Source organism: Mus musculus, chromosome X (assembly GCF_000001635.26).
Source record: "Mus musculus strain C57BL/6J chromosome X, GRCm38.p6 C57BL/6J".
Lineage (NCBI taxonomy): Eukaryota > Metazoa > Chordata > Mammalia > Rodentia > Muridae > Mus > Mus musculus.
In genome coordinates, this window is record NC_000086.7 from 18,132,869 (window position 1) to 18,148,361 (window position 15,493).

The 15,493-nt window shown below is 40.3% G+C and overlaps 1 protein-coding gene and 1 long non-coding RNA gene across 2 annotated transcripts in view; one reads left to right on the forward strand and one right to left on the reverse strand.

Moving 5' to 3' along the window:
• Gm41891 overlaps nt 1-14,254 on the reverse strand; it is a 31,159-nt gene extending 16,905 nt beyond the window's left edge. The window contains exons 1-2 of the long non-coding RNA XR_878079.1: nt 13,899-14,254; nt 10,244-10,296 (exon numbers count right to left, since the gene is read on the reverse strand). This is a non-coding gene — a long non-coding RNA (predicted gene, 41891). The remainder of the gene's footprint in view (nt 1-10,243; nt 10,297-13,898) is intronic.
• Dusp21 (dual specificity phosphatase 21) lies at nt 13,002-13,826 on the forward strand. The gene has a single exon (NM_028568.1). The coding sequence runs from the start codon at nt 13,081-13,083 to the stop codon at nt 13,648-13,650; it is 570 nt and encodes a 189-aa protein (NP_082844.1). The 5' UTR covers nt 13,002-13,080; the 3' UTR covers nt 13,651-13,826.
• Nucleotides 14,255-15,493: the final 1,239 nt, after the last annotated feature.

The following is a 15,493-nucleotide window of genomic DNA, read 5'->3' on the forward strand; positions in this document are numbered from 1 at the left end:
AAACAAAGGGCAGACCTATCAGGATTATACCGAATGTCTCACCAGAGACTATGAATGCTATAAGATTGTGGGCAGATGTCATACAGACACTAAGAGAACCCAAATGGAAGCCCAAGCTACTATACCCAGAAAAACTCAATTACTATAGATGGAGAAACCAAGATATTCCGTGACAAAAACAAATTCACACATCTTTCCACAAACCCAGACCTACAAAGGATAACAGCTGGAAAACTCCAACACAAGGAGGGAAACTACACCGTAGAAAAAGCAAGAAAGTAATCTTCTTTCAAAAAAACCCAAAGAAGGTAGCCATGCAAACATAATTCCACCTCTAATAAGAAAAATAACTGGAAGGAAGCATCAATCACTATTTCTTAATATCTCTTAACATTTATGGACTCAATTCCTGAATAAAAAGACAGGGACTAACAAACTCGATACATAAACAGGACCCTGCAGTTTGCAGCGTACAGGAAATACACCTCAGTATCGAAGACAAACACTACCTCAGAGTAAAGGGATGTAAAGCAATTTTCCAAGAAATCATCAAGAGAAAAAAGCTGGAGTAGCCATCCTAATATCAAATAAAGTCGACTTTCAATGAAAAATCATCAAAAAAGATAAGGAAGGACACTTCATATTCCTCAAAGGAAAAACCTACCAAGTAGAACTCTCAATTCTGAATATCTATACTCCAAATGCAAGGGCAACCACATTCATAAAAGGAACTTTACTAAAGCTCAAAGCACACATTGCATCTCACACAGTAATAATGGGGGACTTCAACACCCCACTGTCATCAATGGACAGAACAGGGAAATACAAACTAAAGAGAAACATGGTGAAACTAACAGAAGTTAGGGACCAGATGGATTTAACATATCTACAGAAGATTTGGTCCTAAATCAAAAGAATATACCTTCTTCTCAGCAACTCATGATACCTTTTCTAAAATTGACCATGTAATCCATCACAAAACAGGCCTCAACAGATACAAAAATATTGAAATAATCCCATGATTCCTATCAGATCACCACGGACTAAGGCTGGTCTTCAATAACAACAAAAACAATAGAAAATCCACATACACATGGAAGCTGAACAATGCTCTACTCAATGATAAATTGGTCAAGGAAGAAATGAAGAAAGAAAGTGAAGACTTTTTGGAATTTAATGAAAATGAAGCCACAACATACCCAAATTTATGAGACACAATGAAAGCAATGCTAAGATGAAAACTCATAGCTCTGAGTGCCTCCAAAAAGAAACAGGAGAGAGCATACACTAGCAGCTTCACAATACAGATGAAAGCTCTAGAAAAAAAGAAACAAATAGACCCAAGAGGAGTAGATAGCAGGAAACCAAATGCTGGGCTGAAATCAACCAAGTAGAAACGAAAAGAACTATAGAGAGAATTAAGAAAACGAGGAGCTGGTTCTTTAAGAAAATCAACAAGATTGATAAACACTTAACCAGACTAGCCACAGGGCACAGAGACAGTATCCAAATTAACAAATTCAGAAATGAAAATGAAGACATAACAGAAACTGAGGAGATCCAAAGCATCATCAGTTCCTACTACAAAAGGCTATACTCAATAAAACTGGAAAACCTGGACAAAATGGACAATTTCCTAGACAGATACCAGGTACCAAAATTAAATCAAGATCAGATTAATGATTTAAACAGCCCTATATCCCCTAAAGAAATACAAATTGGCAAGGGAGAAGTCAAAATATCACTATTAAAAAAAAGCACTATTTGCAGATGATATGATAGTATATATAAGTGACCCTAAAAATTCCACCAGAGAACTCCTAAAGTTGATAAACAACTTCAGTGAAAGTAGCTTGATATAACATTAACTCAAACAAAGCAGTAGTCTTTCTCTACACAAAGAATAAATGGGCTGAGAAAGAAATAAGGGAAACAACACCCCTCACAGTAGTCAAAAATAATATAAAATACCTTGGTCTGACTCTAACTAAGGAAGTTAAAGATCTGTATAATAAGAACTTCAAGTCTCTGAGGAAAAAAATCGAAGAAGATCTCAGAAGATGGAAATCTCTCCCATGCTCATGGATTGGCAGGATTAATATAGTAAAAATGGCATTCTTGCTGAAAGCAATCTACAGACTCAATGCAATCTCCATCAAAATTCCATCTCAATTCTTCACAGAGTTAGAAAGGGCAATCTGCAAATTCATCTGGAATAACAAAAAAACCTAGGATAGGAAAAGCTATTCTCAACAATAAAAGAACCTCTAGTGGAATCACCATGCATGACCTCAAGCTGTACTACAGAGCAATTGTGATAAAAAGTAAAACTGGATGGTACTGGTAGAATGACAGGCAGGTAGATCAAAGGAATAGAATTGAAGACCCAGAGCTGAACCCATACACCCATGGTCACTTGATCTTTGACAAAGGAGGTTAAAAAAAAAAAATCCAGTGGAAAAAAGACAGCATTTTCAACAAATGGTGGCTCAACTGGAGGTTAGCATGTAGAAGAAGGCAAATTGATCCATTCTTATCTCCTTCTACAAAGCTCAAATCCAAGTGGATCAAGGAACTCTGCATAAAACCAGAGACACTGAAACTTATAGAGGAGAAAGTAGGGAAGAGCCTCGAAGATATGGGCACAGGGGAAAAATTCCTGAACAGAACAGTAATGGTTTGTGGTGTAAGTTTGAGAATCGACAAATGGAACCTCATTAAATTGCAAAGCTTCTGTAAGGCAAAGGACATTGTCAGTAAGACAAAATGGCAACCAACAGATTGGGAACGGATCTTTACCAATCCTAAATCAGATAGGGGGCTAATATCCAATATATAAAAAGAGCTCAAGAAGATGGACTCTAGAAAACCAAATAACTGTATTTAAAAATGGGGTACAGAACTAAACAAAGAATTCCTCAACTGAGGAATACCAAATGGCTGAGAAGCACCCCAAAAAAGTTCAGCATTCTTAATCATCAGGGAAATGCAAATCAAAACAACCCTGAGATTCCACCTCATACCAGTCAGAATGGCTAAGATCAAAAACTCAGGTGATAGCAGATGCTGGAGAGGATGTGGAGAAAGAGGAACATTCCTCCATTGTTGGTGGGATTGCAAGCTGGGACAACCACTCTGGAAATCAATTTGATGGTTCTTTAGAAGTTTGGTCATAGTACTACTGGAAGATCCAGCAATACCACTCCTGGGCATATACCTAGAAGATGCTCCAACATGTAATAAGGACACACGCTCCACTATGTTCATAGCAGCCTTATTTATAATATCCAGAAGCTGGAAAGATTCCAGATGTCCCTCAACAGAAAAATGGATACAGAAAATGTGGTACATGTATACAATGGATTACTACTCAGCTATTTAAAACAATGAATTTATGAAGTTCTTAGACAAATGGATGGATCTGGAGGATGTCATCCTGAGTGAGGTAACCCAATCACAAAAGAACACACATGATATGCATTCACTGATAAGTGGATATTAGCCCCAAAACTCAGAATACCCAAGATACAATTTGCAAAACACATGAAACTCAAGAAGAAGAAAGACCAAACTGTAGATACTTCGATCCTTCTTAGACGGAGGAACAATATACTCATGGAAGATGTTATAGAGACAATGTTCGGAGCTGAGACTGAAGGAACTACCAACCAGAGACTTCCCTACCTGGGGATCTATCCCATAAACAACCACCAAACCCAAACACTATTGCAGATGCCAACAAGATTTTGTTGACAGGACCCTGATATAACTGTGTCCTGTGAGTATCTGCCAGTGCCTGGCAAATACAGAAGTGCATGCTCACAGTCATTTATTGGGCAGAGCACAGGGTCCCCAGTGAAGGAACTTTGGAAAGTACCCAAGGAGCTAAAGGGGTTTGCAGCCCTATAGGAGGAACAACAATATGAACTAACCAGTACCCCCAGAGCTCTCTGGGACTAAACCACCAATCAAAGAAAACACATGGTGGGACTTGTGTTTCTAGCTATATATGTAGCAGAGGGTGGACTAGTTGGTCATCAATGAGAGGAGAGGTCCTTGGTCTTGTGAAGATTCTATGCCCCAGTATAGGGGAATGCCAGGGCCAGGAAGCAGGAGTGGGTGGGTTGGGAGCAGGAGAGGGGGGAAGAAATAGGGAATTTTCAAAGATGAAACTAGGGAAGGGGATAGCATTTGAAATGTAAATAAAGAAAATATCTAATAAAATGTAAAAATAAATAAATAACAATAACCAGGTTGTCATAACACCTAAACAATAGCTATCCCACATACAATCATAAACACATTATATATTTAACCAAATCATAATTGATGTGTTTATAAAAAGATAGATAGGAGGGATATGTTTTGGTGGAGACATGGTGAGGTATGGGGGAAGGGATGCCTCGTTACATCATCCTATGATATGCATATGTGTCACTAATGAGTACAAAGTGGTTGCTACCTGCTGCTCACTTAGTCCAACCAACATGTCATCAATATAGTGCAAGGATGTGATATTTTGTGGAAGAAACAACTGATCAAGATCCTTTCTAACTAAGTTATGACACAGGGCAGGAGAATTAATATATCCTTGAGGCAAAACTATAAAGGTATACTGCTGACCTTGACACCTGAAAGCAAATTGCTTCTTGTGGTCCTTATAGATGGGTACCAAGAAAAAGGCACTTGCTAGGCCAATACTTACATAACATGTACTAAGAGATGTGTTAATATGCTCAAGTACATACACTATATCTTGTACAGCAGATACAGTCACTACCTGATTTAGTTTTAGATATTCAACTGTCATTCTCTGTGATCCGTGATCCATCTGTCTTCCACACTGGCCAGACAGAGTTAAAGGGAGATGCGGTGGGAACCACCACTACTGCATCTTTTGTTGTAACCTCCGAATTACTGATACTAGAGAGATTTCAGTGTTGTGTACAGACAGTTTTGCTCTGTGTTACGCCCTCCACCCCCCACCAGAAGCTCCCATCCTCCCTCCAGCCCAGGGCAAGCACTATACACAGACAGCTGGTTTCTGTGCTGCATCCTCCTGCAGCAGCCCAGGGCTCCCTCCCCTCCCCTAGTGTTAGAATGGCACTACCCATAAAACTCCCCCTTAATGAGGACATTCTGAGGAGACATCCTCTCTGGCTTTGTGTCTCCAAATACCAACACGCCTGCTGATAAGCAGCAGAAGTCCAGGTGTGTGTCCTTGAGACCTTAGAGAAATAACAAGCTCAAGGGAGACCGTGGAAAAAAGGTAAACAGAGGTCCGATCACAGACAGTTAGGACTGGCCATAAAATTAGTCCCTGAACAGACACCCATTAACCCCACCTCCCGCTTCAGTACTATTCCAGCAAATGATAATAACCCTCTGCTCCCCTTTTCTGTGAACATTCACACTATTCCTAACTATACCGTATATAAACCCAATGTTTTCTGGACTCAGTGTCGCTTGCCAACATTCATGCGGTGAGTGCGAGGCAAGTGATCTGAATTCAAACTTAAAACAATAAAAGACTCATTTGAGAGTTGCAGCAGACTTTGCAATTCTTGGGCTTGTCTGGGTTTCCTGTGGACTCAGGGCACAGCACTTTCAAGTCCTTTATGGTAGCACTAGTTTCTGCAATTCCTCCAGGGATGTGATACTGTTTTTGACTCAGATTTCCTTGGCAGAGGCAAGTCTAAAGGCTTCCATTTAGCCTTTCCAACCATAATAGCCCTCACTCCACAGGTCAGGGAATCAATGTGGGAATTCTGCCAACTTCTCAGTATATCTATCCCAATTTTGCTTTCTGGGACTAGGGAAATAACCACATGATTAGTTTAGGACTCACTGGACCTACTGTGAATCAGAATTCAGCCAAAACTCCATTAATCACCTGACCTCCATAAGCCCCTACTTTAACTGGAAGATCACAATGTTTCTTGGGATCTCCTGGGATCAGTATCAATTCAGAACCTGCATCCAGTAGACCCCAGAAAGTCTGTTTTTTTAACTTTCCCCCAATGTATAGCTATCCTTGTAAAAGATTGTAGGTCCTTCTGAGGAAGAACCAGAAAAAGGATAAAGATAAAAAACTTTTGGGTATTTTATTAAGGTCCTTCCTCAAGGAAACCTGGTCTTATCTTCATTCAAAGGATTCTGGGTCTGCAAACTAGTTCAAGTCTGGAAATTTATTCATCCATCAAGGCTCCCCTTTGCCAAGATCCAATGTCATCTTTCTTTCATTTGTTTGAGAATTTTTCTGCTTATACAGATCAAACAAATATACAGTAGGCTTCTTATCTATCTCATGCCTGGAAACACCATAATTGATTAGCTAGTACCAAAGGTCCATATGAGTAATGCCACTATAAGATTCACTTGGCCAGTTGTCTTAGAGGTTCAGAAGTTTAGTTTATTATCATCATAGCAAGAAGCATGGTGGCATGCAGGCAGCATGGTGCTGGAAGAGATGAGAGTTCTATATCTAGATCTGAAGGCAGAAAGTGAACTGGTTTGAGCTTCTGAGACTGTAAAGCTCTCCCCCTAGTGACATACCTCCTCTGAGGAAGCCAAACATACTCTAACAAGGTCACAACTCCTAATAGTGCCACTCTTTATGGGTCTATGGGGCACATTTTTACTAAAACCACCACACATGCACTGACCATTCTTGCCCTGCTTAATTAAGGTCGAAGTCCAGACAGCTATCTGAGTCTAGCACATAATGGAGGACTCCCTTCATGAGCAAGGCTTCTCTTCTCTGACCTTATCGGGAGAGTTAAAAAATTTACACACCTCTACCTGCAGAATGTCATGTAGCCTTAGTTAGATTACAGGCTCAACTTCCTTACTTTTGATAAGAACCCATTCTGCTAGCACCTGAGATTCCTGAAATGCTTCCCAATGTTTATGAGGTATTTCAGTACCCTAAGCCTTCAGCCAATAGCCTCTGCCCATCCTGATGTTCCTATCTCCAGTCCCCAAAGTTATATGACTTGAACCACTCCAAGTTGATGTGTCTCCCCACAGCTAGTTCTGGTGCTGTCATTCACCATACTCATAGGGCTTCCAACCCTCCCTGTCAGTTGTTTCTGCTCCCTTTTTCCTTGTGGACAGATGTCAGCCAATGATATCTGAGGGTAGAGAGGGTCACAGACCATTATGGGTTATGCCATTATGGTCATTACTTTTTCTATGCTGACGATTATAATAGCTACAATTACCTTGTCTTTGGTGATTCAGTCCCCTTACCTTGGAGCCCAATTAAACCCATTGCATTTAATCTATCCAACTGAATGGCAGCTACTTCAACCCTAATGTATGGCACAAGGAAAAGGGAACAACAAAGCTCTTCAAATGTGTTGGTTCCCTCTTATCATTTTTCATCTTATAAGCTTAGTGAAGGTGGATTAGGTTTTGTACAATGTGCCCACTCAAGTATTGCAATTTTCCTGAGCCTTAAAACTTCTTTATCAACACTAAACAAAGGGATATTAGGCATCTCCAACTCCTTTTTCATAAGTCATAGCTTGACAAATGCTTTAGTTAATTATTCAAACAAACTTTTGACACCTTTTTCTTAAACTGTGGGAGCTTTTATAGTAAACCTAGAATCTTCACTTAGAGGACCCATATCAATAAACTCATCATGATCCAGTTTTATGTTCCTTCCACCATTATTCCACACCCTTAAAATCCATTCCTACATATACACCCCAGAATTCTGCTTAAAAGAATTAGAAAACTCATTAGTTTCTTTAGTAGTATAGTTCCCCTCCTCGTGGACTACACTTTCCACCTCCCCTCTGGGATCCTGCTGTGCTATGCCTTCAGTCTGGTTATAGGTCTAGAGGTAACTATTGGTGGGCCCTGAGGGAAATCAATATTGTCTTGCATGGTATTTATTTCAGAGAAAACCTGCTGGTTTACCAGACAATGGAAAATTAATTTTCTCAATCAAAGATGAAAAGGACAATGTTTTAAGGGGTGGGGTTGAGGGTAGAGAGATGGCTTCCTTGAATGAGATAAACCCTTGAGAATCTGAAAGTTCAAAGCTTTCAGCTTCAGTAGGGTCCTCCCCATCCTAAGTTGCGGGATCAGATCCCATTATTTACCAATTAATGCCCTTACTTTAAGTGTTGTCACCCTACAGGCTGGGACTTGAATTGTTGCTGTAATTCAGCCGAACTTAAAGTAGGGGCTTCAGTTTGATTTTCTGAAACTTGAGCTCTGTGGCTGCTGAAGAGAAAATGCTACTCCAGGGCACACTTTAGAAACCTTTAGACTGTTTATGTGCATCTGGGGCTGGTCAACTTTATCACTAAGTTGATTGTTGTCCATATTCTGAGATGCTAGAAGTTAGTTAATTTTATCATGGAACTCATTTCTATTCTTTGTCAATTTATCCAGAGATGCGAAAAGCAACCAACCAACATCATCATTTTTCTTATTTTTCCACAACCTGTCAAAAGCTATATAAACAGAGTCAACAAATCCATTGCCCCCCCACAATTGGTAAATCAGGATGCATATATTTATCCCCTTAAGTTTGTAATATAGTACATGCCATGAGCTTTTAGTATTCATTAAGCTCCCAGGAGGGGCTTCAGTAACTGTAGATAATAGCCTATTCTGCATATTTAAAGGATTCATCTTATACTTCTGTTACTCTAGAACCCCTTCTGGTACCAAAATCTGTATTAGTGAGGCTTCTCTAGGTGAAGAAGTGGTAGTGGGTGCAGGGGTGGGGGATGTAATAGACTAACTTACAGGCTATGTGGTCCAGCTAAACCAACAATGGCTTCATATAAACTGAAGTTCTAAAAACTCAGTAGTTGCTCAGTCCACAAGGATAGATATCTCAACTGGTCTTCGGTATATGTTGGAATCCCAAAAAACTAGGCTGTAATTCTCATGAAAGAATAGACTTACTAGTAAGGGGAGAGCAAGCAGGCAAAGAACAAAAGCTTCCTTCTTCCTTGTCTTTATATAGACTTCCAGCAGAAGGTGTGGCATAAATTAGAGGTGAGCTCAGAATATCTGGATTAAAGGGGTGTCTTTCTGCCTCAAACATCCAGATTAGAAGTAGATCTCCCTACTTCAAATTCATAAGAAATTTCCCATAGATGTGCCCTCTATTTTGTGGTTTTAGTTAATTCCAGATGTAATCAAGTTGACATCCTAGAATAGTTATACAAATTAATGGGTTTTATTATGCCATCTTTATATATAGGTCATTATACCTGTTTTCATCCATTCCCCTCCCATTACTCCCCTTCTTCTCCTATTTACCTGGTTCCCTTTCTTTCCTCAGTTAATCTCCCCCTCTGGATTTCCTAGTACATGAATCCCATTCCTTCTCTATTTCTTAGTCCCTTAAGATCTCTCTTCCCCCTGAGCCCCACCCCCGTCTCATGATTCTCTTGCTAATTTTGTGACCTACAATCACACATATATAATGTTAAAGCTAAGTCCTGCATAAAGAAAACGCAAAGGCATATATACATTTTGCCCTGGACTAAACCTTTTTCTGAGTCTGGCTTATTTCATATAACATAATGAAAGAAACCTAAATTTTAACTAGTTCTCTTTGTCTCTCTGGATACCAAGGCCTTACCTATGCTAGGCAAGTGCTCTACCACTGAGCTACACCCTAAGGTAAGGTCTTTCTTGTCTCTACTGCTTAGCCTTCCAAGGTAGCTGGAATTTTGGGCAGAGTTGTAGTATAACCAATTTAAGCTTATCCCCTACTGGTTTACATATAAATGAGACTCACACTATGATTACTTTATTTAGCATTAACAATTACTGGAAGGTAACCCATAAATCTGACTGCTGGCGTGGCTACCTCCCCAGCAGTGTATCTCTGATACTTGCTGTTTCTCCTGGCCATATGCTCATGGTCCATCTCACCTCATGGTGGCTTCCCCAACTCCCTCTCACGCTTCCTCATCCTCTTCTTGTCTCTCTCCTCCAACCAGGTCACTCCAAACCCACCTACCTCTAATCCCTCCAGTTTTAAATTTAGAAACAAGGTTTGCCTAGACCTTGGGTACAGAATTTAGCATTATAATAGCAAACCATTACAATACAGACCAAACCTCAACACAGATTCACCTATCTCTGCTTTCCAACTTGATGTAAATATGCTGGGATTACAGCTTCACTCCCAAAGCTTCAATTTTTTACATAGGTTCCATGTATTGTATTCCAGTCTCCAGGTTTATATGACAAGTAGTTTTACCTCCTGAACCATCTTTCCACTTCCCCCGACTGCCATCTAGTTAACTTCTTTCTCTGAAAGTGAAAACAGAGAGGGATCCTTAAATATTTTCTTCACTAAATAACAACACACAGAAAGAAGAGTCTCCAAGGAAATGAGGTAGAAGATGTCAATTCCTCATTCACCCAGGAAATACCCCATAGAAGTTTAAGATAGTCAACATCCCTTGGACTAAGGCATTATAAAATATTGGCTGAAAGAATAGATTGGTTTGTTTAATATTGGTCATTAGTGCCTTTGAAAATAGGTCTGAATTTACGTTGGTTAATTATGCTACACTTACAAATTTAAGTAGTTCATAGTTTTGAAATCACTAGAGACTAATGCTCTGTCAGGTCTTCCTATTACTATATAGGATGGATTACACCTCAAAGTAAGCCTTTTTATTTTATTACTGTTTTGTTTGTTTGCTTATTTATTTATTTCAGTAGTGAGAAAAGAACTCAGAGCCTTCTGCATGCCAAGCACATATTCTATCCCTGTGCTATATAGACATCCTGCCCTAAACTAAACCTTTTAAAATAACTTTAGATAAATTGAGATATCCCAACAAGTAGTTCTTATATTTATTTAGTGTTTGCATTATATTTTATTTTTCTTATTTTTTGTGCAAACTAATAATTTAAGTAATATTTTAAAAAATGATTTCTATATCTGAGAGAAGGAAAACTGTGTTGTGTCCTGAGGTTATTATTTCCCTAACCATTATGAAGAGAACACCAGCTGTTGCATCTTTGTTCATAACCATAGGACACTGTGCACACAAATCAAAATGATAGGCCAATGATGTGGCTCCATGGGTAAAGGCACTTGCAGTGCGAGCTTGGTAGCTTAAGATTAATCCTCAGCTCTCAAACATGTCCTCTCATCTCCATATGTGCACTGTGACATGTGTGTCCTTACACATACACACTAATAATAAATTTCATTTTTATTGATGATGGGATGAAAGTAAAAACTATGAGTTGTTGGATTTTCTGTGGAAGAATACACTGGTTTTAAGATATCATTCTTTACAATTTCAGTCAAACTACAAGACAATTTTAGCTGAAAGGAAATGTAAGTCTTGGGTAGCAATTTAAAAATAAAATTTTGGACCAACTGTAATGTGGCATTAACTTCTTCCAAAATGTTTTACTATTACTCTTAGGGCATCTTGGTTATAATCAAAATGACTTATAGTTTACAAAGCACATGGGCATTCTTTTGAAGGAAGCATACAAAAATAATTGAGCTATTGTTTCAGGGAATAAGAATAATCAAGTGATAAATCAACTAGGCTGTATGTATAAATGACAGTGACACAGCTAAGTGAGTCACAACTGACCACTACAGGCCAACTATAGTCTAGATAGAAGGCTAGAAATCAGTTAGCTATCAGAGAACAGCTATTAGCTGTTAGAGATTCTTACAAGCATCTCTAAAGTGTTTGAAGGCAGGAACAAAACTCTGTGGTTACAATTGGCCACAAAGAGCCAGAGCAGCAACTAAACCTTATTTTGCTGCAGTTCTGTAGCAATTAGCACATTACATGAGACAAAGGCTGTTGCAACTTCAAATATGAGACTACTGTTGTGTGGGGAAAGTATAAACTCTGTTCTTCAATACTAATGAAGTAGAATCCTTCTTAGGTGTTGTGTTCAGTGTGGTAGAATAACTAAACTATATATCAGATACGATATAATAGAACATGATAAAAGGCAAAAAAAAAAAAAGGAAAAAAATTAAGTGCTTTTTGTTTTTTTAAAATGACTAAGGCTGTGGATGTAGCTGAGTCGGTAGAGTGCTCATTTTGCAACTCAAAGCCCTGAATTCAGGCTCAGTGTTTAAGAGTGCTGACTGCTCTTCCAGAGGTCCTGAGTTCAATTCCCCGCAACTACATGGTGGCTCACAACCATCTGTAATGGGATCCGATGCACTCTTCTAGTGTGTGTCTAAAGACAGCTGTAGTGTACCCATATAAATAAAACAATAGATAAATCTTTAAAAAACAAACAAACAAACAAAAAACAAAAAACCCAACGCCCTGAATTCAATCTCCAGAACTGCATAAATGAGTACAGGCCTGCAATCCGAGCCTTCAGAGGTAGAGACAAAAGAAACAGAAGTTCAAGACCATCTGGCTACTAATAAGTTCATGATCACCTCAGGATACCTGAGACCCTGTCTCAAAAATAAATAAACTATAAACTATGAAGAAACGTATTGGAGACTGTAATCCCAAACCCGAGGAGGCTCAGGCCACACTGGGCTACAATGTTGAAATCTTGTCTCAAGTGTAAACAACCAACCACAAAGACTAGGAGGAGGAGGAGGAGGAGGAGGAGGAGGAGGAGGAGAAAAAAGAAAGAAAGAAAGAAAGAAAGAGAGAGAGAGAGAGAGAGAGAGAGAAAGAACTAACAGGGAGGGAGGGAGGGAAAAAGGACAGGAAGGAAAGAAAAAAGAAAGGAAGGAAGGAAGGAAGGAAGGAAGGAAGGAAGGAAGGAAGGAAGGAAGGAAGGAAGGAAAAACAGAGAGAGAGAGAGAGAGAGAGAGAGAGAGAGAGAGAGAGAGAGGTGAAGGTAGACTGTGACCACCCAGCTAGTTTTGCCCAAAAGCACAAGGCTTGTGCTTTTGGGGATTGTGACATCTGGGCATTGAAGGAGAGAGACAGATTGGTAACCATTGTGACACATGGGTAGTAGAAGAGGACAGAGGAAGGTTACAGACCTTTGCCTGAGACCAGAAGAGCAGCTGCTTTCCCAAAGTTGCAGAGACTGGTGCCCAGGAATCTAGTGCAGAGCTGACCTGTCACCGTGATGACAACAGCATCTTGTATCTTTCCGTCTCAAGCTACCCAACAGGATAACATCTATGGTCTCTCTCAAATAACTGCCAGTCTTTTTATCAGTAACTCTGCGGTAGCTAACGACAAACTCACCTTGTCCAACAACCATATCACCACGATCATCAATGTCTCTGCAGAAGTAGTGAATACGTTCTTTGAAGACATTCAGTACGTGCAAGTGCCGGTGAGCGATGCTCCTAATTCTTACCTCTATGACTTTTTCGACCCCATAGCTGATCACATCCACGGTGTGGAAATGAGAAATGGCCGCACGCTGTTGCACTGTGCCGCAGGAGTGAGCCGCTCAGCAACTCTCTGCCTTGCCTATCTCATGAAATACCACAATATGACCCTGCTGGATGCACACACATGGACCAAGACCTGCCGCCCCATCATCCGTCCCAACAATGGCTTTTGGGAACAACTGATTCATTACGAGTTCAAGCTGTTTAGTAGGAATACCGTTCGCATGATCTACTCTCCTATAGGTCTGATTCCTAACATCTATGAAAAGGAGGCCTATTTAATGGAGCTAATGTAATCCACCCATCTCCTCCCCTGATTGGGTCCTACATCAAGATAAAAACAATGACCTTGGACCTATGGTTGGTTTAAAAACAGAAAGAGGGGGAAAAACCTTGTGGATGGTATAAGATAGGGGAGAGAAGGGATTGGAACTTTTAATTATCATATCTTCAAATAAAGTTGAATGCAAAATGATAAATGTTTCTAAATCTTATCTTCAAAAAGTAAAATTTAGTAAATGGAAGATGGTGAAATGTTTCTTACCTCTTAAGGAGCAGGTCAGGCTGCTGGGACCTGACAGAAGGCAGGGGTGGGAGTGGACATGATATATAGGTCAGGGGATGGGGAAAGATGTGGATGTAGGTATGAGGTAGAGAGGCAGGGCAGGGGAAAAGTTGTGTCTGGGGGGTGGTGGGCTAGAGATTTTAGGCAGAGTGTGGGAAGGTAGAAATGTCAGGAGGTGATTTAAGGGTCTGGGGAGTGACAGAAGAAGGCTGGGATTTTGAGGTAGAGGTATACTGAGGTGGGAAAGAATAAGGATAGGAGGACTGTGCAAAGTATAGTTACATTCAGGTGGGGAGGTAGGGAAGGAAGGGGGAAGAGAAGGTTGTATTATGAGGTAGGAGTACAGGGAGGTAATGGAAGGTGGGGGAGGGGAGAGGTGGAATGTGGAGGTAGGAGTGTGTAGAGGTGGAAGGTGGAGGAAGGTGGGGCAGGTCTAAAGTGGGGGGTTGGGGAGAAGGGAAGTAGTTAAGATGGTAGTGAACTAGCTGTAAGGTAGTAATGTGGGAGAGTGGAGCCAGCATCAGGCTCTGCTCAGCTTAAACAGACCTGCCAATAGCATCATGTGCTTACAGAAGAAGAGATTTTTGAGCCCTGCTTGGACTGACTACCCTGAGAGTAAATCTTTTTTACACTCCAACTAGAAATTAGAGCCTTTGATATTATAACACCTCAAGTGAGTAATAAGCTACTGGATAAATGCTTCCACGGCCTTTATACCAGGCTCTGAGAGGCCTCAGCAAATCTCACACCATCCCTGTCTGGCCTTTTAACTCCAATTACCCAACTCTTATTTTCTAGATTAGATTCATTTCATGATGTCAAAGGCTCTGACTTTTAGTTGGACACAGGAACTCAGGGATTCCTCTCATGGACACTGACTTGTGTCTTAGGGTTTCTATTGATGCAATGAAATACTATGACCAAAAAAACAAGTTGGGGAAGAAATTGCTTATTGGGTTTGCAATTTCACATTGCAATCCATCACTGAAGGAAGCCAGGACAGGAAATCAAACAGGGCATAAACCTAAAAGCAGGAGCTGATGCAGGGGTCAAGAAATAGTGCTGCTTGCTGACTTGTTCCCTGTGTCTTGCTTAGCCTGCTTTCTTACAGAACCTAGGACCACCAGTCCAAGGATGGCACTACCCACATCAATCCCTAATTAAGAAAATGCTCTACATACTGACTAATCATAATAACCCACCATAAGAGCAGGCAAAGTGAGTCACTAGGCCAAAGATAGTCACCCTATGCAACCAACCAATGCCTGAAAAGGTTACTTGCTACACCAATGAGAATAAACCAGCTAGCCCTGTTGCCTAAATCTGCCCCTTACAAGGTATAAAAGTGTGTTTTTTCTTTGTTCTGGGTCTCTCCTCTGGCCTGCGCGCTGAGAGGAGGGTCCCCAAAGCATTGGATCAATAAAAAATATCTTGCGGTTTGCAGCAATGGTGATCTCTGTGGTCTTTGTGAGTGAGGGTCTTTTGACAGACTCCAACAATCCCTACTACCACAAATGGTGGGAGGATGCATCAGATGAAAGCCACTGCTTTAGACAGTGTTTCTTTTTTAGGGG

Bases quoted from the DNA above. Each gene is read 5' to 3' on its own strand.
- Dusp21 (NM_028568.1), top strand. From the start codon at position 13,081: ATGACAACAGCATCTTGTATCTTTCCGTCTCAAGCTACCCAACAGGAT.